Consider the following 23,991-nt stretch of genomic DNA (forward strand, 5'->3'; position numbering starts at 1 on the left):
TTCAAAATATTACTGCTCACTGACAATGCACCTGGTCACCCACGAGCTCTGATGGAGATGGACAAGATTAATGTTGTTTCCAAAATAGTGTGAACCGGACTGGGGGGTTGGGGATAAGTGGGGGTCTGTCCAGTCAGGTTTGTACATGATTTTAAGCAGTTCTCATCTCATCCTAAGGAACACAGGAAGCCATTTACAAGCTCAGAGTCATGGGATGACAAAATATTAGAAAAGACATAATATGAGCACATCTGTGAATACAAACAAACACAAACCCTGAACTGGATAGCTGCTGCCAGTGTATAGAGTGGTGGGCAATTTACATAACACAGTGGCACCTCCCTCCCTATTTACTTCATTCCTAACAATCAATAAATTTCATTGCCTCTTTATAAAAAAAAAAAGATTAATGTTTCATGCCTGCTAACACAGCATTCATTCTGCAGCCCATGGATTAAAAAGTCATTTTGACTTGTTTTATTATTTAAGCAATACATATTGTGAGGCTCTACCTGCCATAGATAGTGATTTCTCTGATGGATCTGGGCAAAGTAAATTGAAAACCTTCTAGAAAAGATTCACCATCCTAGATGTCATTAAGAACATTCATGATTCATGGGAAGAGGTCAAAATATCCACATTCACAGGAGTTTGGAAGAAGCTGATTCCAACCCTCACGGATGACTTTGAGGAGTTCAAGGCTTCGGTGGAGGAAGTAAATACACAAGTGGTAAAATTAGCAAGAGAACTAGAATTAGATGTAGAGCCTGAAGATGTGACTAAATTACTGCAGTCTCATGATAAAACTTTAGCTGATGAGGAGTTGCTTCTTACGGATGAACAAAGAAAGTGATTTCTTGAGATGGAATCTATTCATGATGAAGATGCTGTGAAAATTGTTGAAATGACAACAAAGAATCAACAGATGAATGGGTAAAGAAGATGTGACACATATATACAATGGAATATTACTCAGCCATAGAAAGAAACAAAATTGAGTTATTTGTAGTGAAGTGGATGGACCTAGAGTGTGTCCTGCAGAGTGAAGTAAGTCAGAAAGAGAAAAACAAATACCGTATGCTAACACATATATATGGAATCTAAGAAAAAAGAAAATTGGTTCTGAAGAACCTAGGGGCAGGACAGGAATAAAGATGCAGACGTAGAGAATGAACTTGAGGACACGGGAGGGGGAAGGGTAAGCTGGGGCGAAGTGAGAGAGTGGCATGGACATATATACACTACCAAATGTAAAAGAGATAGCTAGTGGGAAGCAGCTGCATAGCACAGGGAGATCAGCTCGGTGCTCTGTGACCACCTAGAGGGGTGGGATAGGGAGGGTGGGAGGGAGACGCAAGAGGGAGGAGATATGGGGATATATGGATATGTATAGCTGATTCACTTTGTTATACAGCAGAAACTAACACACCATCGTAAAGCAATTATACTCCAATAAAGATGTTTAAAATTTTTTAAAATATTACATAAACTTAGCTGATAAAGTAGCAGCAGGGTTTGAGAGGATTGACTCCAATTTTGAAAGAAGTTCTGCTGTGGGTAAAATGCCATCATATAGCTTTGCATGCTACAGAGAAATCGACCATGAAAAGAACAGTCAATCAATGCTGCAAACGTCATTGCATCATTATGTTAAGACATTGCCTCAGCCACCGCCAGCCTGATCAGTCAGCAGCCATCGACACTGAGGCAAGACCCTTCACCAGCAAAAAGATTACAACTCACTGCTGGCTCAAATTGATGACTAGCATTTTTTAACAGTAAAGTATTTTTTAATTAAGGTACTTAAATTGGTTTTTTTTAGAGATAATGCCTTTGCATACTTAATAGGTTACAATATTGTGTAAACATAACTTTTATATGCACTGGGAAACCAAAAGATTCTTGTGACTCGAGTTATCATGATACTTGCTTTACCATGATGGTCTGGAACCCAACCAGCAATGTCTCGAGATCTGCCTGTATCCAGTCAGCCAATCTCCAAATGCCAAGGCAACTCTGAGCTCTGTACTCATGTCCTTCTTTTCTCTTCATTTTCTGCTTTTTTCTTCCTTGTTCCTCATTCTTTATCCTATAAAAGCTTCCTGCCTCCTGCCTCATTTTGCAGTCCTCTGGTCCTTTGAGAATGGACACTGCTTACTTCATGAAATGTTTAAGTTTGCTTGTATTACCTAAATTGTCTTTAATCATTTTTAACAGTATACAAGTTAAAAAGGGTTTTTATATTCTTAAATAGCTGAAAAAGGTTAAAGAGGGAATAATCCTCTGTGACATGCAGAAATTATATGAAATTCAACTTTCTGTGTCCATTGATAAAGTTTTATTGGAACACAGTCACACACATTATTTATTGTCTATGGCTGCTTTCATGCTACAACAGCAAAGGTGACACAAAAGTCCTGAAATATTTACTATCTTGCACTTTGCAGAAAAAGCTGCTGATCCTGTCTAAGTAAAAGTCTAGTTTTTGGAAGGTTAAAATCAAACAAAAGAAAACTAGAGGTACAGTACTATAACTGTGGGGTTTTGTTTTTCTCCTTGCCTGAATCCAGGATGAGCCTGAGCCGTGAGAGACGTGAAATTATATTCTTAGCGTAGTTCATTGTGCCTAGCAGTTTTAATTCTCTGATGTCTTCTAAATCTGCAGTCTTTTAAAACTAACTAACCAACCAACCAAAACCCATCCTAATGATTCTACTTGACTTAACTCATGTGGTCTCTTCTATTCTTCCACTTCTGTCAGGAAAGTTTTCGCTCCTGACCCTTGGTTCCTAAAATCTAACATTCTAATGACTTCAAGTCCCAAGAGCACAGCTCAGGGCACAGAGTCATAAAGAAAAAGCAATAGAGCAGCTGGTGGTCACCCAGGTCAATTATACCATCCTTCAGTAACTATGTGAGGAAACGAGTATCAACCTCTCCTTCCTCTTGAAAAGTGGACTGACATAATCTGTTTCACATGTATTTTCCTCAAAATAATCTTGAGAAGTAGAAAATATCACCTGCCTCAGACATTACTGTGCCCATTTTAGAGATGAGGACACTGAGGCCCAAGGAGATTAAGTGACTTTCCAAGAAGGTCTCACAACAAGGTTATTACCTGTTGTGTCTGTCCAAGAAAACAGTTCTCCAGGTGCAGCCATGGCTGCCAGATTCTGCCCTGTCCAAAGGTACTGTGTTTGGGGGCAGTAAGAAGGTTTCAAGGGTTGCCGAGGACTTTCCATAGACATTGACCAAAGGAGGCAGCAGGTTGTATGGAAGCTGCAGGAGGGTGATGATAAGTCATGGGGATTTTGGAAGAAGCTACTTCCAGTCCCTTCCTGAATGTTCCTCCCACCCCTAGGGATGCCACTGCCTTCTGCCCCCACTTGCTTCCCCTCTGCTCACAGCTGCAGGCAGCTCAGGGCACTGCCACCAAATAGGGGTCCTTCCTAGTGACTGGGGATAAAGGAAGTCTATTTTGTGGCTACATATATGAGAAACCAGGAGACCCAGCATGCCAAGCTGGTCTCTGGAGAGGCAGGCAATTTAAAACCAGGGTCCAAATCTCAGAGCAAAACTAGGTCAGATTCACACATGGACACTTGTATGACAAAAGGACATAAACAGATACACACCCAACAACAGCTGAACAGAGCAATGTCTGAGTAAGCAGGACCGTAGAGACAAGAAAAGGGGGATGGGGTAGTGGGGGAGGCAAAGAACATCATGGCATCAGGTTTATTGTAGAAATTTGATTGATTGGGGTCAAGGAGGGTTGTCTCAGCTCAGCAGAAGAGGAAGTTTCTGAAACTGTTGAAGAAAATGGATTGTGGGGAGAAGAGTATGTCAAAGACCAAACTCCAACCAAACACCTCTCACACCTCCCTACACAATCTCTAAGGATCTGAGACCATAATTAGACTCATGAGGACCAAAGGGAAAATGTACTCTAACTTAGCATGGAAATGTTAAAGTTTATTCTAATGATCAAGAAAGAACACAGGAGTACATTTACCATTACAACAAAAGGAATAAAATACCTAGGAATAAACCTACCTAGGGAGACAAAAGACCTGTATGCAGAAAACTATAAGACACTGATGAAAGAAAGTAAAGATGATACAAACAGAAGGAGAGATATACCATGTTCTTGGATTGGAAGAATCAATGTTGTGAAAATGACTACACTACCCAAAGCAATCTACAGATTCAATGTAATCCCTATCAAATTACCAATGGCATGTTTTTACAGAACTAGGACAAAAAACCTTAAAATTTGTATGGCGACACAAAAGACCCTGAAGAGTCAAAGCAGTCTTGAGGGAAAAACTACGGAGCTGGAGGAATCAGACTCCCTGACTTCAGACTATACTACAAAGCTACAGTAAGCAAGACAATATGGTACTGGCACAAAAACAGAAATATAGATCAATGGAACAGGATAGAAAGCCCAGAGATAAACCCATGCACCTATGGTCAACTAATCTATGACAAAGGAAGCAAAGATGTACAATGGAGAAAAGACAGTCTCTTCAATAAGTGGTGCTGGGAAAACTAGACAGCTACGTGTAAAAGAATGAAATAAGAACACTCCCTAACACCATACACAAAAATAAAATCAAAATGGATTAGAGACCTAAATGTAAGCCTGGACACTATAAAACTCTTAGAGGAAAACAGAGAAAGAACACTCTTTGACATAAATCACAGCAAGATCTTTTTTGATCCACCTACTAGAGTAGTGGAAATAAAAACAAAAATAAACAAATGGGACCTAATGAAACGTAAAAGCTTTTGCAAAGCAAAGGAAACTACAAACAAGACAAAAAGAAAACCCTCAGAATGGGAGAAAATATTTGCAAATGAATCAACGGACAAAAGATTCATCTCCAAAATATATAAACAGCTCATGCAGCTCAATATTAAAAAAGCAAACAACCCAATCCAAAAATGGGCAGAAGACCTAAATAGACATTTCTCCAAAGAAGACATACAGATAGATGGTCAAGAAGCACATGAAAGGCTGCTCAGCATCACTAATTATTAGAGAAATGCATATCAGAACAATGAGGTATCAGTTCACACTGGTTAGAATGGGCATCATCAGAAAATCTACAAACAATAAATGCTGGAGAGGGTGTGGAGAAAAGGGAACCCTCTTGCACTGTGGGTGGGAATGTAAATTGATACAGCCCCTACGGAGAACAGTATGGAGGTTCCTTAAAAAACTAAAAATAGAATAACCATATGATCCAGCAATCCCACTACTGGGCATATACCCAGAGAAAACCATAATTCAAAAAGACACATGCACCCCAATGTTCATTGCAGCACTGTTTACAATAGCCAGGTCATGGAAGCAACCTAAATGCCCATCAACAGACGAATGGATAAAGAAGATGTGGTACATATATGCAATGGAATATTCCTCAGACATAAAAAGAAACAAAATTGGATCATTTCTAGAGATGTGGATGGATCTAGAGACTGTCATACAGAGTGAAGTAAGTCAGAAAGAGAAGAACAAATATCGTATATTAACACATATATGTGGAACCTAGAAAAATGGTACAGATGAACTTTTTTCAGGGCAGAAATTGAGACACAGATGTAGAGAACAAACGTATGGACACCAAGGAGGAAAGCAGCCGGGGGTGGTGGTGGTGGTGTGATGAATTGGGCAATTGGGATTGACATGTATACACTGACGTGTATAAAATTGATGACTAATAAGGACCTGCTGTATAAAAAAATAATAAAATTCAAAAATTCAAAAAGAAATAAGGGTTTCAAAAATTTACTGCTAATAAGAAAATGGAAAATATCAATGTAATAATATCCTTAACCAGCTTCCTAAATCTTCAGATCCATCATCTTTTCAATTATAAAAATGATCATAATTCATAATGGAAAAATTTTTTTTAAAAAGAACACAGTGGTAAAATAAGGGCTTGATTCGAAAGAGTTGGGAAATGTCTTTCCCTTCCTCAACCTCCTTATTAGCAAATGGAACTCTGTTGATCACTGAAATCTCTCTCAAAGGCCTCTTTTCCATCCTTACTGCCTTGAACTTAAACTCCCTGGGTTTGCTTTCTCCTTTCCTCCCTCCCTCCCTCCCTCCCTCCCTCCCTCCCTCCCTTCCTTCCTTCCTTCTTCCCTCCCTCTTTCACTCTAATTTGTTCTTACTTGTGTCTCATTGCAGTTCTGGGAGCTCGACTTTGCCTATAAACCTTGCCAATGGGCAAACCCATTTTTGGCCTGGTGGGTCTCTAGACCAACTTTCTCCCTCCCTCTCTCCCTCCCTCTCTCCCTCCCTTCCTTCCTTCCTTCTTCCCTCCCTCTTTCACTCTAATTTGTTCTTACTTGTGTCTCATTGCAGTTCTGGGAGCTCGACTTTGCCTATAAACCTTGCCAATGGGCAAACCCATTTTTGGCCTGGTGGGTCTCTAGACCAACTTTCTCCTCACATCTTCTCTTCAAATTTCCCAGACAGTAGCAGTAGAAAGTTATCCAGCCACCAAAGTAGTCACGGGTTCTTGGCTTGTGAAGTCGCATTCAGTCATTCATGTACTCAATCAGTATTTTATTGAGAGCCTACTTTGTACAGGGTGTTAGGAACACAACCTTGAATGAGTCGATCCAACTCCAGTATGGAGCTTATACTGGAGGGGGGAGACAGATAAGTAAAGAGTTTCAGGCAGTGAAAGGGCCATAGCAAAGCAGGGAACGGGGCTGAGGAGACAGTGTGTGAAGTTCAGGGGAGCCTGTCTGGGGAAGTAACATCTGAGCTATGATATAAAAGAAGAAAGGGAGGGAGGTCATAGGGACATAGAAAGATTGGGGAGAGAGAGTTCCAAGTAGAGAAAACAGCAGGTACAAAAGCCCTGTGGCAGAAAGGAGCAAAATGACTTTTGCTGGGAACAAAAGAACACCCTCTACTGGGGACTTCCCTGAGGATACCAATTTCACTTCAGTGAAAAACTTACTGGTTCTTTCTCTGCTTATATCATGAGGCTAGAACACGAGAAATTAAATGCTTTAGGGTGGTAGGACCAAGTTCCATACCCAGGGAAGGTTATATAATCCTGGAGTGGGTTACATATATGAGTGATTTTTCATTTCATCTCATTTGTTTTTGGGGAAAAGAAAGAAAACACATGACTTTCTGACTTGTGCCATTTCTATTATTTACAATTCATATCCCTTATTACTTGTTCCATCCTTCTTGATCAAGCTAAGCTTGGATCCCAGAGAATAAGTGACCACCAGACGGGGCGAATACGTGTCTTACTACAAAGCCACATATGTGGCCCTGTGTTCGTGAGGCTCCGCCAGTCCCGTTCTGATTGGCTAATTTATAAGATTAACCAAGGGAAAATAGAATGCCATGGAATAGTAGGCAAATTATAATGTTGTTGGCATTTCTTTCTGGAAGACAAACAGTAGAGTAGAATGGGGTAAAGAATGAGGAATCGTGATCTTTGTCTTTCTTGTATTTCCTCAGAGGAAGAGAAGAGGTGCTGACATGTGTGGAAAATCTCTGCTGAGAGGATGGGAGTCAATACAGGGTAGAGTCTTTATTAGTCAAGGTCGGAAATGATCTAGTTCTCAGCAGAGGATCTGGACACTAAAACATCTTAATTTTTCCTTCCCTTTCTACCTGTAAGGTTGTGGAGTTGAGTTAAGATGTGGACGTTGAACACACCTCACAATTCCCCGGCGAAGCCATCAAAACCCTCGCTCTTCCTCACTCAGGCTGAGCACCAGTTAAGGAAAACGCTGGGCCCTGGCTTTCAGTAACTACAGACGCAGAGCACCCGAGGTCTGCTAACAGGGTTGGGCACTAATAGGTCCAGGGGAAGTCAATGCTTTGTGAGTAACTAGAGGTGATGTCTTATATTTTTTATGAAAGGAGGTGGATGCAAGTCTAAAACAGGTGACAGAGGAGCTCAGCGAGTGGCAGTGTCTGGGGTGCGATCCAAGGGTTCCCATCGAGCCCGCTGCACCTTGGTAGTGCACTTGACAACTGTCCTGAGGTTCACGGTTCAGGGAGCACCAACTCACAAAACATCCATGAAGGAAGGACCCGGAGGTTTGGAGGAGTAAGAATTATGAGAAAGGGGAAGCCCAACGTGTAGAAATACTCATCTCACAAATTCCTTCAGGAGGTGTTCAAAATATTTAACAACTTCTTGGCTTGGGTCTAACCAATCACAAGGGCTGCCAGCTGTAAACTACCAGGGCTATACTGATGCTTGCTGGTAGCATTTCAGACCTGTAAGTATGTTTTACTCACCTTTTGGTATGTGCAATACACCTTACAGGTTTTAAAAGAAAAAAAAAATTCTTAAAATTCTTGTTCTGTGCTGTCAGAACTTTCTTAGTCCATAGATTCTACAAGGGCTGTCCCCTGTACTTTATTTAACTGCTGACCTTACCTTTCTCATGCCATTTTGCACTAGAAGAACAACATTCTTTAATTTGAATCTCACTCAGGGAAGTGGTTTAGCAGTCAGCCAAACCCAAGTTCAAATCCTGCCTTTACAATTATTATTCTTGGGAAAATATGTAATCTTTCAAAGACTCAATTTTTAAAAATCTATTTTTTAAAAAAAGGATACTATTAAAAAGGGATACTATTCCTCTGGCACAGGGTTTTTGTAAGGATTAATACGGGGTTTCCCAGTTAAGTGCTCGAGATGCTGCCAGCTCATAGGAGCCTTTTCCAATGGTAGCTCTGATATTCAGAATTTATTATAATTCCAATAAGGGCTATTTGGTAATTAGGCATTTTTATATATGGAAAAGTGGGTTTTGGAGGTAAAATAATAGTCTAGACAAATAGCAGAATAAGAAGTATGAATTTGCCAGAATACAGGTTTTTCTAAAACATTAGAAATGATCATGACCAAAAAAATCACAATTGAAATACCAATGACAGCACATTCTTATATATTCATGAAGCAGGCTATCTAATAAATTCTATTTCTGTTACCCTGATTTGAGTAACCATATGTATATAAACAGTTAAATTTGACTTATTTAAGAATATTTCATAATTGAGAGTTTTCACTGAATCAGCCACATCCCCTGCACACAATTACTTTGAAAGGATAAATTTTACTTCACAAAGGAGACCAATTGTAACAAAATGTTACATATCTGTAAAGCACTTTCACATACCTTATCCCACTTAATTCAAAGAGCTGGCATCTACCAAAGGGGAAATAATTATCAGAAACTCCAAGACCAGACTAGTGTTTCAGTTTAAAAAGAAAAAGTTCAAGAGATGCCCCTCCACGCCCCCTGCCCTGACTCCAGTCTCCACATCTACGTCCAGGGCCAGCTGAGGTGTTAGAGCTCATCCTTTTTGCACTTTCTTGCCTCTGTGGAGAAGGAGATACTAGGGGATAGAAGGAAAGAAGTGAACATGGGGCAGCTCACAAAATGGGAGTGGAGGAGTTCAGTGTTGGGGAAGGGTGGGTAGGCACACAGCACAGAGTGCCTGCTCGGTTTATAATACAAAAAGACAAACTACGTGTTTCAAAACACAGTCAGATCCTGAGGCCTGCCTCAGCTACTGCTGCCCCATTTTTTGGACACGCATCACAAAGCTTAACCAAAGATTACAGAGTAGATCTCATCCAGCAAGAGTGGAAGGTGGCCATCCTTTGATTTGAAATAAAATTGTTAACATTTCTTCTAGAAAGAAGGAGCTTCATCCCTTGCCACATGAATGGGGAGTTTTAGCTTCTAAATTCTAAAGAAGAGCAGTGAAACAATTGTTGGGTGATGGTAGTTACTGTGTATGTAGGGGTGTGTGTGTGTGTGTGTGTGTGTGTGTGTGCGTGTGTGTGTGTGTGTGTGTGTGTGTGTGTGTGTGTGTGTGTGTGTGTGGACTCACTACATCCCCATATTCCGCGACAATTCAATTTGAAGGATGGAGTCCTAACATTCAAGGTTAGGGTAAGGGCTGGTTTTAGAAGAGCCAAAATTCCTAGGACTTAGAGAACTTGGTGAATCTCCACCCCTGGAGACAGCAGGTGGGCAGGGAAGTCAGCTGTAGGGCTGCTGTGAAGCAGAGGGGAGGAATTTAGAAGGATCAGCTAACCAATGAACGCAGGGCTCTGTGCTGGCCAAGGCAAGCCTCTGGCAGTGCTGAGTAGGCTTCTCTTCTGAGAGCTCCTTTCCTGGCTGAAGAGACCCAGGGATGGTAGTGGGGCTCTTCAGACACAAGAACCTGGAGGAATTTACTGGCAAAATTGAAAAGATTATAGTTTTCAAACAAAAGAAGTGCCAACAGTTCAGTTCTGAGATCTCCCCACAACACAGGGTTCTAGGTTTGTGTACATGTCCCTCCCGCTTCCAAAAGACAAAGGTTTCTAAGCCAGATTGACAAGGTGGACTAAGCAATCGAAAAATAGTTCTTGAATCGTGTGTGAGCTTCTTAAACCCCAGACCACAATCTGAATCTGACTTTTCACAAAATTCCAGATGGTTTGATGAACTGGCCCAAGCTTCCCCAAGGTCCCCAGAGAGGCACTATGACAGAGCCTATGCTACAGACCCCCAGCTACACATCGGCATGCTAGCAACTTGGATTCTCCTTCACCATCCTTCAGAGGGGCTGATTTTACTTGAGAGTCCTTGATTTGCCGCTGAAGAATAACCCTGAAGGGTCTGGGAGCAGCATTTTTTCTCCTATGATTCTAAGCTGAACCTATTTTGTCCAAAAGATGGAAAGGGGCAGGGGCTGCACATCATCTTGGTATGTGATCTGTTTTGTACCCATGAAAGAAAACTGACCTCAAACTCCCTAAGGATAATGCAAAAATAAACCTTCTGCTGACCTCCTGTACAAAGAAGCAGCCTGGCCCTGTGGAGGGCCTCTACGTTCCAAAGACCTGGGAAAACCACAGCAGGAAAGGCTCAGGACACCCCCTTCCAGACTGCCCTTTTGCGGGGCGCTAAGCAACCTCCATCAAGTGGGTCCTCAGGAGGCAATCCCAGCAAATCCCAGGTCCTTCTGTCTGTCCTTCAGAAGGACCGCAGTACTCACGGGCGGTTCGGATGGTGTCGCTGGGCTGACTACGGGGGCTGAGACCGTGGGGGTTCACGGCCCTCACGGCAAACTGGTAGCTGGTGTCCGGATCGAGGCCCTTGATGACCACGGAATCCATCTGGAGCTGCTCTTGGATTAAGGTCCAACTCTTGTCAAAATCTGGCCTTTGTTGATTAAAAAACAAAACAGTAGTTCAGTTACAGCAGAGGGAAGGAAAGCTTGCTGGCTATGTAAACTAACAGCGTTTGAATTCTGGAAGTAAGACTTATCAAAATGAGGGAACATTTCCCATCTAAAAGTGATCTGGATTTGAAATGCCAGGTCATGATTTTTAAGCCCTTGCCAATAAAAGAAAGTGGATCCTTTTTAGGGATCAGTTTTAAGCACTGTTTAAAGATCACCCGCTTTTCCTTGCATGGCCTTGACTGTGGTAAAAAGATCCCCACATAGGAATTCAGTTTCAAGGACTCTGCCTTCCAGATGTTTCGTAAACAAGCCTTCCCCTGATAGTTCCCAGTCCCAGGGGTCAGGAGAGCACAGATTCCATCTATTCACAATCTGTTCACAAAATAAACAAATATAAATGTTATAGGGTGACTAATTGCGTGAACTGCCATGGGAAAACCCAACAAGATTCTGTAGCACGGCCACTCTTACTCCTCACAAAACTACAAGTGTGCCAACTTGCCGAATGTTCACATGGACTCGGACTTGTGCCTAGTGGTGGGAGACAGTTAAGCAGAGAAGGAGCTAACGGTATCAGTCACTGAGGCCATTCCCATCGCCCGAGACTGGGAGCTGTTCCCCAGTGTTTCTGCCTCAGCTGAGCCACAATCCAAGCACCTGGGTTCTGGGCACTGTGGCCCACAGACCAGCTCATCAGGCCAATGCTTGTACCCTGAGGTCTTCTATGGCAGCCCTGGGCCTCCCATTTCTCAGGTTTCAGGGGGAGCCACAGCCTCTCAGCTATATCCCAACGACGGAGGTTTCCGCCCTGGGACACCCTCACTTCACCCTTGCAGATCACAGCCCCGTACCTCCTCCCAGGCCCAGCCTGACCCTTGGCACTGCTCTGGGGTAGCTGTCAAGGGCCAGTTTCTGGATTTCTCCACACTGCAAGCAACAGAGCTGGGGAAGTTGCCAGCTGGAGGAGTTCTCTACCCTCCACCTTCCTTCCTCCACCCTCCAGCTTTCTGCCCTAGCCCTTTGCCGGACCCACCCTTGCTTCAGGTGCGACAGGATCTGCCACCCCCTTCAGATCTTTATTCTCCTCTGCAACCTGGCGGCCAAAGTGACTTCCTCCCCTCCGGGGCCCCTGCCCAGCAGATGCTTCCACCCACGGTGGACTCACAGCTGCCTGTGGTGAACTGCGGCTCCCTGCCACCAGCGCCACCTCCTGCCCGACCCCCCCCCCCTTCCTCTGTTACCTGTGGGCCCTGCTCTGCGGCCCCCCAGCCTGGCTGTGCGGCCCCCGCCTGCTCCTGCTACGGGGGTGCTGCCTTCACCTTCCAGGCCCTTCGGTCCTAGCTTGGGGCGAGCAGAGCTGCACCCAGTAGAACTAAAGCCATTCCAGGATTATCGAAAACTGAACAGCAACCTTGGGGGACCTGGGTCATCACGTACTCCTCCAGCTGGAAGGTCTTTCTCTGGCCTCAATTCTGATCTCAAGGTCCCACCTTCCACCTACAGCGGAGTCTTCCGCGGCCAGCGCATCGACCGGATGCCCTGCGCTGGACGGCCGAAGCCTTGGGAGCGGACGGGACCACCTTCTCGAGAAGGGCCGTCCCGAAGGGCACAGGAGCCTGGATTGCCCCCACCCCGCTGAGGGAGCGCCCTTTGCCCCCACCTCCTGGGGCTTGTATATGGATTATAAATATATAAGGGGGAAAGGGGTGGGTGGGGAAGGGTTGCGGGGCTGGGGCCTTGCTTCCCCTCCTCCCCCCTCCCCTGGTCCCCTATCCCTGGGGCCGTTTGTTAAAAAAGAATAATAAAAGGATTAAAAAAAAAAAAAAAAGTCCAGCTTCTATCTGGGGGACAGCATACAGGGGGTAAGAGGACAAACTCTGTATCTGGGCTGAGCTGTTCAAATCCTGCCTCTATTGCTCACTAGCTGCTATTTCACCTCTTTAAGTCTCTAGTTTCTCATCCGTAAAATGGGGTGATAAAAGTACCTACTTAAGAGGGCCGTCATAAAGGAGAAATGAGCTTTGTATCCCAGCACAGTGCCTGGCAATGTAACTGAGCAGGACCCTATGGGGCCCTCCCCCATAGGAGGAGCCCCCTCTTCCCAATGTCCTCAGCCTGCCTTTTGCCTGTAGAAAAACTTTAGTCAAAGAATAAATTTAATCAGAAAAGTGAGAAAGTGCAGAAAGGAAAAAAAAAAAACATCAAACAAGACAAAATAATAATAGTTTAGCCATTCAGCAAAGTCAAGGACCTTTAGTTCCTCCTCAAGGGCTACAGATAATATTCAGAGCCACATCTTTTGAGCTGTTTTGCAGAAACTGAAACACCCACCAGGTGGAAGAAGTTAACTGTCTGCTGCTCACAGGCACATACAGCCCAGACCGGTTGGAACCAGAAGGTTGATGATATTGACTCACGATTATCTCACCACCAACCAATCAGAGGAGTGTCCACGAGCTGATCACACACCCCACAACCCCCTTCCCTTACGCCTTTAAAAACCTTTCCCTGAAAGCCTTTGGGGAGTTCGGGTCTTTTAAGCACTAGCTACCTGGACTCCTTGCTTGGTACCCCACAATAAACGCTGCACTTTCCTTCACCACAACCCGGTGTCAGTAGATCAGCTTTACTGCACTCGGGCAAGCAGACCCAAGTTTGGTTCGGTAACAGCATCACACTGTAAATGCTCAGCATGGATTAGCCATTATGTAAGGGATGTACCCACCTCACAGAGCTGGCAGGCAACCCTTGGCCACCTGTTCACTCTATACCCATAAGCTTCAATGCAGTAGCACTGGCGCACGTGGCTAGTCAGTACTTGAAATGCAGTTCATCTGAATTGGGATGTGCTGTGAGTGTAAAGCGTACAATGGATTTTTTTTAAGTGTAAAATATCTCATTAATATTTATATTGATTACATGTTGAAATGATGATATGTTAGATTCAGTGAGTTAAAAATACACATTATTGAAATTAATTTCACTTGTTTCTTACTACCCTTTAAATACCCCTATCAAAAAACTTAAAATTTCATATAGGCTTGCGTTTACTATTGGCTGTTCTATATGGACTTCCTAGTTGGAGGGAGAAAGGAGAGCTTTCCAGGTAATAAGAACTAGAAAATGAAATTTGGGAATGTTTGTGCATGGCTGGGGGACAGTGCAAATGGCCTAACTGGAGTGGAGAGGTTTTGTTAATAACTAATAATAGCTACTATCATTTGTCATGTTCTTCAATGCATATCAAGTATCGTTCTAAAAGTTTAACTAATTTACTTCTCACAATTACTCTATACAGTAGATACTAATATTAAACACCCCCCCCATTTCTTTGAAGAAGAAATTAAGGCACAGAATGGGTAAGTAACTTGCCTGAGGTCACACAGCTGATAAATGGTGAGGCCAACTTGGGTTGATGGGGGAAGATTAGATTAAGAAGATCCTTGATGCTGAATGAAAAATTGAGGTGATAGGGATTGGGAGATTCTCCATCTTTTAGTTTTTTGCCCCCCGACCAACCTCTCAGCTCTTCTATTGTTAAACCCCTCAGCTCACAGATATTTAGAGGAAGGCAGGAAGCAAAAAATATTGATGTTTGCCCTTTATGAACAACTTAATAGGCAAGGAGGTAAAGACTCATTTTGCTAAAAGGAGATGCCTGGATGGTACACGGATTTCTCTAATATGTGCTCTCCTAGTTTTTCATTAGCAAGAATTGTTGAAAGCCAGATGGAGTCCTTAAGCCCAGCAAAAGATGCTTCCTTGGGCTCACCGTGCTGATGAGGAGTTTATGGGGCCCATATCTCACAAGAATTCATGTGTTTGGAGAAGCAGAGGTCACAAGCATGTCCACTGTAGGATGTAGGGCTCATTTCTCTTTCTCAGTATCCTTTCCCTAAAGATGGATTTCTCATGTAAACTAACTTTGTCATCAAAGAGAAAACCTCGGTGAGTAGAAGGAAACACATTTACAAACTCAAATTAGAACAAAATCACTTCACAGAGGAAAGCCACAGGGATGCCTAACAGTAAAGTCAGGAAAGCTATGATCTTTAGATAAAACTCTCCTGTTATCCTTTGCTAAGTTTCCCTTGTGGCATTTATAGAGGAAAGGACCTGTCACTGCTCTCAGAATGTGCCACTGTCTACCCAGGGCTACCTGTAAATATCTGCAGCAATTTTCATGTAAAAAATTACAGCTTCCCAACAGCCCCCACAAAAAAAGAGATTATTTTCTATTTGCTCATTTAATGCAAGAAAGAAACATTTTCAGCGAATAAGAGATTGACATCATTAACATTTAATTTCATTATATACAGTGAGAGAGGAAAGCTCATGTAGATTGAATACCAGTCCAAAACCTTTAACATTTTGCCTCTGATTTTGTCATGGGTTTTGCATTTAAATGTTTTTAGAGTCTCTTGAGGTACAAAAGTACAAAGGCAAGGTTGAGAGAGAGATAATCAGGCAAAAGTATTGTCTTAGTTCATCCTCAAACAATAACTTTATCTTTTTTCACTAAAGAAAATCATCCTAACTACAAAGTTGCCAGTCAAATCACCATAGCAACGCTAGCCTCCCAATTTCCCCAGCCAGGAAAAGCCTAGAGGGGAAGAAGCAGCCTAAGAAAGTGCAGCCATCCCAGGTAAAGATGGGCAGCCACCGGTAGCGCAAGCTCTTAAAAACTTTTCCAAATATCAGGATAGGGTTGGGTTGTGCATCCTGTATCTCAGGAGGTCAGTAGGACACCTTTGGAAGGTGGTTGGGCGGGGGAGTTCAGGTGGGACAGATACAATTCGGTCAGCGGTGACTATTCAAAACCCAGTTAGCTGATTCAAGTAATCAAAACACCCACTGGTTCATTTTGGTGGGGGGAAGCATTACCACTGGCAATATTAGCATCCAGCCTGGTTATCAGGAATCTTAGAGATTGTTTGGCCCAAGTGTCTGAGGGCTCTCAGAAATTACGTGCAAGCTTCTATGTGTGAACTTCATTTCATTTTCCTAAGAAAAGTGTCCTCAGCTTCTTATCAGATTCTCAAAGATAATCATGATCCCAAAACTTTTAGAGTCACTGTCTAGTCCATTCTCTCATTCTACCCACGTGGACACTGAAGGAAAATAATTTATCCAAAGTCATAATACCACAGGGTGGTATATTTTTCTGTTTTCTTCCCTTTCTTGTGGCATTTTGACCACCTCAACTATTGCCAAGTTCACCCTTAGTGGACAATCATTTTTCTTGGTACCATCAAACCCAGTAGGTGACTGCCTTGGGCTATTCAGTTGGCAAGTGCTTAATGATTATCAACCACGCATCCATCACAGAAGTTATATTCTGGGAGGCTCTAAGGAACTATAAACACAATTCCATTCTCAGGGAATTTATAATCTAATTGGCAGATAATACATCTAAGGACCATTAGGAAGCCAGTGCAAAGTTGCATATTTCAAGAGCCATATTTGAACAGGTCAATGTGAACTGGCATCCTGGGGAACGTATATGAGACCAGGAAGAATTTAAGTTAGATTTCAAATATATTTGAGTTGTGATAACTGAAAAGGAATAGGGCATCTCTGGGTGGAGAAGAGATGAGTGCAGCATTAGCTCTATGTATGAATGTGGATAAATTAAGCACCAACTACATGTAAAATATAGTGTGGAATAAATAAATAAATAAACCCATAAATAAACCCATAAATAATATGGGTTCCTAACATGAATGATCAATTAACCTATATAAAAGATTGGTATAATATATAAAAACATTAGCCATAAGTAAGTAGGTAAATGAATATATGGCACCTCTGCATATCACACATAGTCAAAGCTTTCCTTGTCAGCCTCTACCAGTTTGTTAGATTAACCAATGATCCTCATTAGTTCCCACTAATTCAGCTGTTGGCTTATCAAGAGTCCATTGTGTTTATTTCTAAATTTATTTATGACTTTCATGTTTGTTATTATAATTATGTTATTTAATGCCATATTATATAAACTAGTGAATATGAGTAAAAAATATAAATGATAGCTATGTTTAATGGTTTTGAAAGACTTGGTAAAGCTGAACCACTAAAACATAATTGCCTTTGAACTAAGTGAAAACAAGGCAACTGTAAAAGAGTGAAAAGAAGATTATAAAATTCTCGAATGATTTTGTAGTCAGATAACTTTGCAAGTGACTTTAAATTTTTAACTTGAAAAAACTATAAGTAGAAATTGTAGGTGACACCTTCGAGGTGTGTTTAAATTGTCCATATTATCCAAATCTACATATTCAATGCAATCCCTATTAAAATACCAACGGCATTTTTCACAGAAATAGAAAAAATACTAGCAAACCAAATTCAACAGCACATTAAAATGATCTTACGTGATCAAGTGGAATTTATCCCTGGGATGCAACATAGTCAAATCGATAAATCTGATACACCACATTAATAAAATGAAAGAAAAAACCAGAGGACCATCTCAATAAATGCAGAAAAAGCATTTGGCAAAAATTCCACATCCCTTCACGATAAAAACTCTCAACAAATTAGGCATAGAAGGAATTTACCTCAACATAATAAAGGCCATATATGACGAGCCCACAGCTAACATCATACTCAACAGTGAAAAGCTGAAAAATTTTCTTCTAATATCAGGAACAAGGGTAAACAAATGTGCCCACTCTGACCACTTCTAAGAAACCTACTACTCGAAGTCCTAGCCAGGGCAATTACACAAGAAAAGGAAATAAAAGCCATCCAAATTGGAAAGGAGGAACTTAAATTGTCTGTGTTTGCAGATGGCATGGTATCATATATAGAAAACCTTAAACACTCCACCCCAAAACTGTTAGAACTAATGAACAAATTCAATAAAGTTGCAAGATACAAAATACAAAAATCAGTTCCATTTATATACACTAACAAACTATCTGAAAAAGAAGAACTTTAGGAAATGCAAATAGTTGCTTGGGACGTGACCTCACAAGACATTCATGACAGAATAAAAAGTCAAAATGGGGCCTCCCTGGTGGTGCAGTGGTTGAGAGTCTGCCTGCCATTGCAGGGGACACGGGTTTGTGCCCCGGTCCGGGAAGATCCCACATGCCGCAGAGCAGCTGGGCCCGTGAGCCATGGCCGCTGGGCCTGCGCATACGGGGCCTGCGCATACGGAGCCTGCGCGACCGGAGCCTGTGCTCCGCAATGGGAGAGGCCACATCAGTGAGAGGGGCGCGTACCGCAAAAAAAAAAAAAAAAAAAAAATCAAAATGAACTCCGTGTGCAGAAACACAAGGGGAAAACCAACTCAAATGATAAATGTAAAATCTTATATTAGGTTTTTTCAAAAGCCGATGGCACAGAAATAAGGCAGAGAAAACCTGGTGTGGCACAGATCTATGGGGAAGGCAGGGGGCATTGATCACAAACTCAATATGAATCCTCTGGACTACCTGCTGTTGAAAAAGCCTAGTGTCCATATCCTTGGAAAAAGTGGTTTTCTAGGTTGATCACTTGGCAGAAGTGCTCTAGACCCATCTCCACTTGAGGCAGAGTTCAAAGGGATGGTATTGATTGGCTTGGGGTAGAGAGGATATAGTGAACATATGCCAGTGTCATTAGATAGGAGATCGACAGTCAAATGAAGATGGTGAAGATGCCTTCTGTGTTTTCCATATCGGACTAGGAGGCCCAATGGCTCCTTACAGGCAAGCCAATGGCAGTGCATTATAAAGAAGACCCTTTGATGGCAATTAGGAACTGCTGACAACAAAGTCAACTGCACGAAAGGGCTGAGCTCTGCATCAGCAGCTGTCTTGAAGCAGAGGTTGTAACCAGCTACTTCCTGAACACAGTAAGAGGTTGGACTTCACTCAATGTCTCTGACCTCAACTCACAGTAGGAAATACATTTTTGTATAGCAACCCAATATACCTATTCATATATGCATACTATATGTATATGACTCACGTGTGAGTACAAAACTGAAAGAAAAGTTTCAAGAAAAAATACTTATCCTTACTATCCTTACTATGTTATTCACTTTGCTATTAACTCTTCTTTCTCTTCGTTTCCTTTCTTTTCTTCTTTTCTTAAAAATTCTGATAAGAACCCACTAAATTGATTTCACCACCCACTGAAGTGTTGTGACCCATAATTTGAAAAACACTGGACAAGAAGTTTTTCTTCTAGAATACCTTAGATGGTGCTTCCAACTCTAAAACTCCGAGAATAAAGAAAACAGATTTTTTTCAGCCATGAAAACAAATTTATGACTTACAGATAAATGTTCATAAAGTGGAAATGCAGCCTTTTAAACTCCAAGTATGCTCTAGATACATCACTCTCTAGAGCACTGTGTTTCAACATTTGTAAATGATTCACAGTAAGACATACATTGAACATTGTGACCCGGTGCACACCACAAATACGCACACACAGCTGAAACACAAGTTTCATGAAATAATTCTTATTTTTATTACGTGTGATGCCTTCTGATACTTTCTTTTCTGTTTCATTTTACTTTTGGAAACCTGTCGGTCAAGACCCCCTCAGCTGATTTCTTTACCTTCTAATGAGCCCACAGGTTGAGAACCCCTTCTCTAGAAAGTTCAAGCTGAGATGGGGAGTGATATTCAAGCATGTTACAGACATTAACTAGGAAACTGGGCTAGGAATGGTTAAGTCCAGCTAAGAAAATGCTTCTGAGAGAGGAACTCATTGGAGCAGAAAACAGCCCTCTAGGAGATCCACAGAACATCCAGAATGGCCTTGACAGTGGAGGCCACTCTATAGGCCTGAGATGGAGGGGACCAAAAGCCTAATTATAGTACAACCAGAGACATGTGTGTCCTCCCTCCCTCAGTATGGAACCTAGCATTCCATGGTTTAATGTTTTCTGGAGGACCTTGGATTATTTGGAGGCTCCTTCCTTCAATATTTTCCTTCATGTTTTTCCTTCTAAGCATCATTTCAGACACAGAATTGAAAAGATTCTTCTGTGGGTCCTCCTACCGCTTAAATCTGATTCTACCATTACACTGAATATACCACCTTCTAATGGAATTTTATATTTCTGTCTTCCCTACTAGGCTGTGAGCACATTAACATGCTGATTGTCTTATTCATTTCCATGCTCCTTGGAACGTCTGCATGATCTGTCAAAATGCAAATACTATTAATTCCTTTTCTGCTTAACCCTTCCCATAGCTCCTTATTCCTGTCAGGACAAAAGGAGATCCTTTATAAAGGCTTTCCTGCTCCAAACCTTGCTTACCTACCCAGCCTTATCTCTCACTACACAGAGCTCCAGGCTTCCAAGCAAGTCCAAGAACATTTCCTTTTTGCCTCCAAGCCACTGCTTGAGTAGCTTCTTCTGGCCTGAGCCTTTTCACACTGCTTCCTCCCTCCCCTTGTGCCTGGTTATTGCTCCTGTGTCCTCCTTAGTTCCTGCAAGAAGCCTTCCCAGCTTCCTTCAAAACTGGGTTAGATGTCAAGGTTGTGTTCCTTTAGGCCCCTGGCCCCCACCCCTGCCCGCAACACTCACAGCTCTGGACTCTGCTCACCTGCATTCCCCACTGGACTGTCCAAGCAGAGGCAACAGCTGATTCACCCCGAAATCTCTTGCACATGCTTTGCACATGGAAGATACTCAATACGTACATGTTTGGATGAATGTATGCACATAGTAAGTATCCAGTAAAGGGTGAATTGAGCTGAATTCAAATATCTTCAAACTTAGACGTTAGCAATAACACAATGCCCTAAACCAGTGGGTAGCAAACTTCAGCTGCCTGCCAGTTTTTGTAAATAAAGTTTTATTGAAACACAACCACAACTGTTTGTTTAGGTATTGTCTAGGCTGCTTTCCTGCTACAATGGCAGAGCTCAATAGTTGAGAAAAAGACCACATAGCCGGCAAAGCACAAAATATTTACTACGTGACCCTGCAGAAAAATTTGCCAACCCCTGGTCTAAGACAACAGTCTTGGACTTCCCTGGTGGCACAGTGGTTAAGAATCCACCTGCCAATGCAGGGGACAAGGGTTCGAGCCCTGGCACGGGAAGATCCCACATGCTGCAGAGCAACTAAGCCCGTGTGCCGCAACTATGGAGCCCGCGTGCCACAACTACTGAAGCCCACACGCCTAGAGCCAGTGCTCCGCAACAAGAGAAGCCACTGCAATGAAGAGTAGCCCCTGCTTGCCACAACTAGAGAAAGCGTGCGTGCAGCAATGAAGACCCAACGCAGCCAAAAAAAAAAAAAAAAAAAAAAAAACTGTTTAAGACAAAAGTCTTTAACCTTGTTTGTGCTACTTTGACAGTCTGCGGAAATCTGTGAATCCCTTCTTGGAATAATATATATATATATTTTTTCAGTACACGGGCCTCTCACTGCTGTGGCCTCTCCCGTTGCGGAGCACAGGCTCCGGACATGCAGGCTCAACGGCCATGGCTCACGGGCCCAGCCGCTCCGCGGCATGTGGGATCTTCCCGGACCGGGGCACGAACCCGGGTCCCCTGCATCGGCAGGCGGACTCTCAACCACTGCGCCACCAGGGAAGCCCTGGAATAATATTTTTAAATGCATAAAATACCTAGGATCACAAAGGAAACCAGTTATACTAGAAACAATTACGAAAACAATAAAAAATTATGATATATTAATATACATACTTCTTCATTAACACATTAAATAACAATACTTAGCAATGGATTTAATAATTTCATAGTAGTGGTAACCATAACTGGTATTTTGAGATATGTGCAACAATTGTAATGCGATAAGAACATATCTGTGATTCTAATGGTGACAAAGTCACGGGAGTTGCTAATGCCACTGCAGTTTGTTGATTACATTCATATTTGAAGAAAACATTACATTTCAGTCGGTAAAACTAAGAGCGTAATTTTTGTCCAACGAAAGTTCAGGGACCCCTTGCCTTCCATCCATGAGCCCCTTGGGGATCCAAAGACTGCAGGTTAAGCACCCTGCTTTAAGATCGCATAGTTATCCAGGGTAAATACGACAGGAGTGAAAGAAAACCTCATGCTCAGAAAGCCCTCCAAGTCTCTCTCAATTTTACAGACTTGGTGTTATGCAGGATTTGCTCTATACTAAAATGAATTGCAGAGGAAGTCCAAAACCACTAAGTAATCACAGTTAAGAAAAAAAAAAAGAAAGATGTATTATTTGACCCGCAGCTTCCAGCCGTATTTCTTTATTTATGAATTGGTTCCACCCAACCAAATGACAAACAGATGGATAGAATGGGGTAATGATAAACTCAGCTGGCAATTTGTCCCTGATGGGGCAACTGGAGAGCACACTTTCATTTACAGTTTACAAATGGCTCCCAACACTGGTACACAAGAATTCAATTTGTGTCAACTCCCATCAGTCTGACCAGGGATTACATCAGGAAAGCTCACAGTAGGAGGGATTGAAGCTTTAAGGGATCAATTTGTAGAACTGTAGGTCAAACTTCTGCAAAAACATTCAGAATCGCCCTTCCATTTGAGCCTGAATGGAGGAACTTGATGGCTACCAGAATTTCTGGGACTACGGTTCTGAGATTTTCAATTTGGAAACTAAAGGTAAGAAAAAGGAATTTTTCACAAAACACCACTTGTTAATATGAAATGTCAGCTGACACCCAAACAAGCCCACTCTTGCTTATTTCTAATTCTATTGTTGGCTGTAAGGAAGGCTTATACTTAAACAGCACAACTTCCTAAACAATTTCTTGAAAAGAAAGGGAGATTTTTGTTGCTGTTTTTTTCCCATTGTCCTCAAAATTGATTAATTGTATAAGAACAATTCTTTAAATATATCAAGCTCTATAATTTTGGGGGGCAGGAAAACCAACACAGGGCTACATCACTGTTAAATACTGCAGCCATTTGCCCAGTTACTGCTATAAGTTCTAGTAAAACGCTATGAAAAATGTTGGCAATTCACTTGCAGGTATGAAGGGCTCCGAAACACAAGTTATCATTCAATACGAAATAAAATCGCAATGGTAGCTTTCAAGTTAGTCTTATACATTAGGTATTATTTGAAGCTTTACCACATACCACTATCCCTTTTATGATGAGAAAACAAAAGCAATAAGTAACTTTGGGTCGGGGGGAAGGAAAGGGCACGTGCATGCAGATCCAGGTTGGATTTTGTCTGCCTTTTATTTCTGCAGTTAGTAAGGAATGATATTGGTTACTGCTGTGGCCTTGGAAATTAGCAGTAAAGGATTCATTCAATCTGCTGTGACTAGTATGGCAATACACTTCCATTACCATGGGGCTCAGGGTAAGCAAAAGAACTGACACTTAAAAATATTCTTCCATAAGCCACTCTTCTAAGTACTGTACAGACATCTATTTATCTTCACAACCCTCCCGAGGTATCCACTATTATCATCCCTACTTTACAGCCAAGGGAAGTAAGGCTCAGAGAGGTCAAGGATCTTGCACAAGGTGGCAGCTAGTTGTTGTCACTCTCTGGATTCAATCACATGACTGCCTGTATCCAAATGTTCTCCAGCACCTACTTGACACGTGCTATGTTTACTTCACGTAGCTGCCATATTCCACAGAAGGGAGCCAGTCAAGACGTTGCCCTCATGTCCTGGCAAGGAGGACAGACTTCGAACAAGTAATTAACTACAAGTGTGCTGAGCGTTGCTAGTAGGTGTTGCAGGTGTACCTAACCTAGTCTGAGGTGGGGGGCAGGGTTCAGGGCAGGCTTCCTGGAGGAA

At 42.3% G+C, this 23,991-nt stretch overlaps 1 protein-coding gene across 5 annotated transcripts in view; it reads right to left on the reverse strand.

The window, feature by feature from the left end:
• EGFLAM (EGF like, fibronectin type III and laminin G domains) overlaps positions 1-23,991 on the reverse strand; it is a 172,621-nt gene that overhangs the window by 76,063 nt on the left and 72,567 nt on the right. For 3 of the 5 annotated variants that reach the window (XM_007467617.1, XM_007467615.1, XM_007467618.1), the window contains one exon: positions 11,060-11,226. In XM_007467617.1, coding sequence (XP_007467679.1) covers positions 11,060-11,226 — 167 coding nt within the window. The remainder of the gene's footprint in view (positions 1-11,059; positions 11,227-23,991) is intronic. The other 2 variants (XM_007467614.1, XM_007467616.1) reach the window with 1 other exon arrangement.

Source organism: Lipotes vexillifer, unplaced genomic scaffold (genome assembly GCF_000442215.2).
Source record: "Lipotes vexillifer unplaced genomic scaffold, Lipotes_vexillifer_v1.1 scaffold1432, whole genome shotgun sequence".
NCBI lineage: Eukaryota > Metazoa > Chordata > Mammalia > Artiodactyla > Lipotidae > Lipotes > Lipotes vexillifer.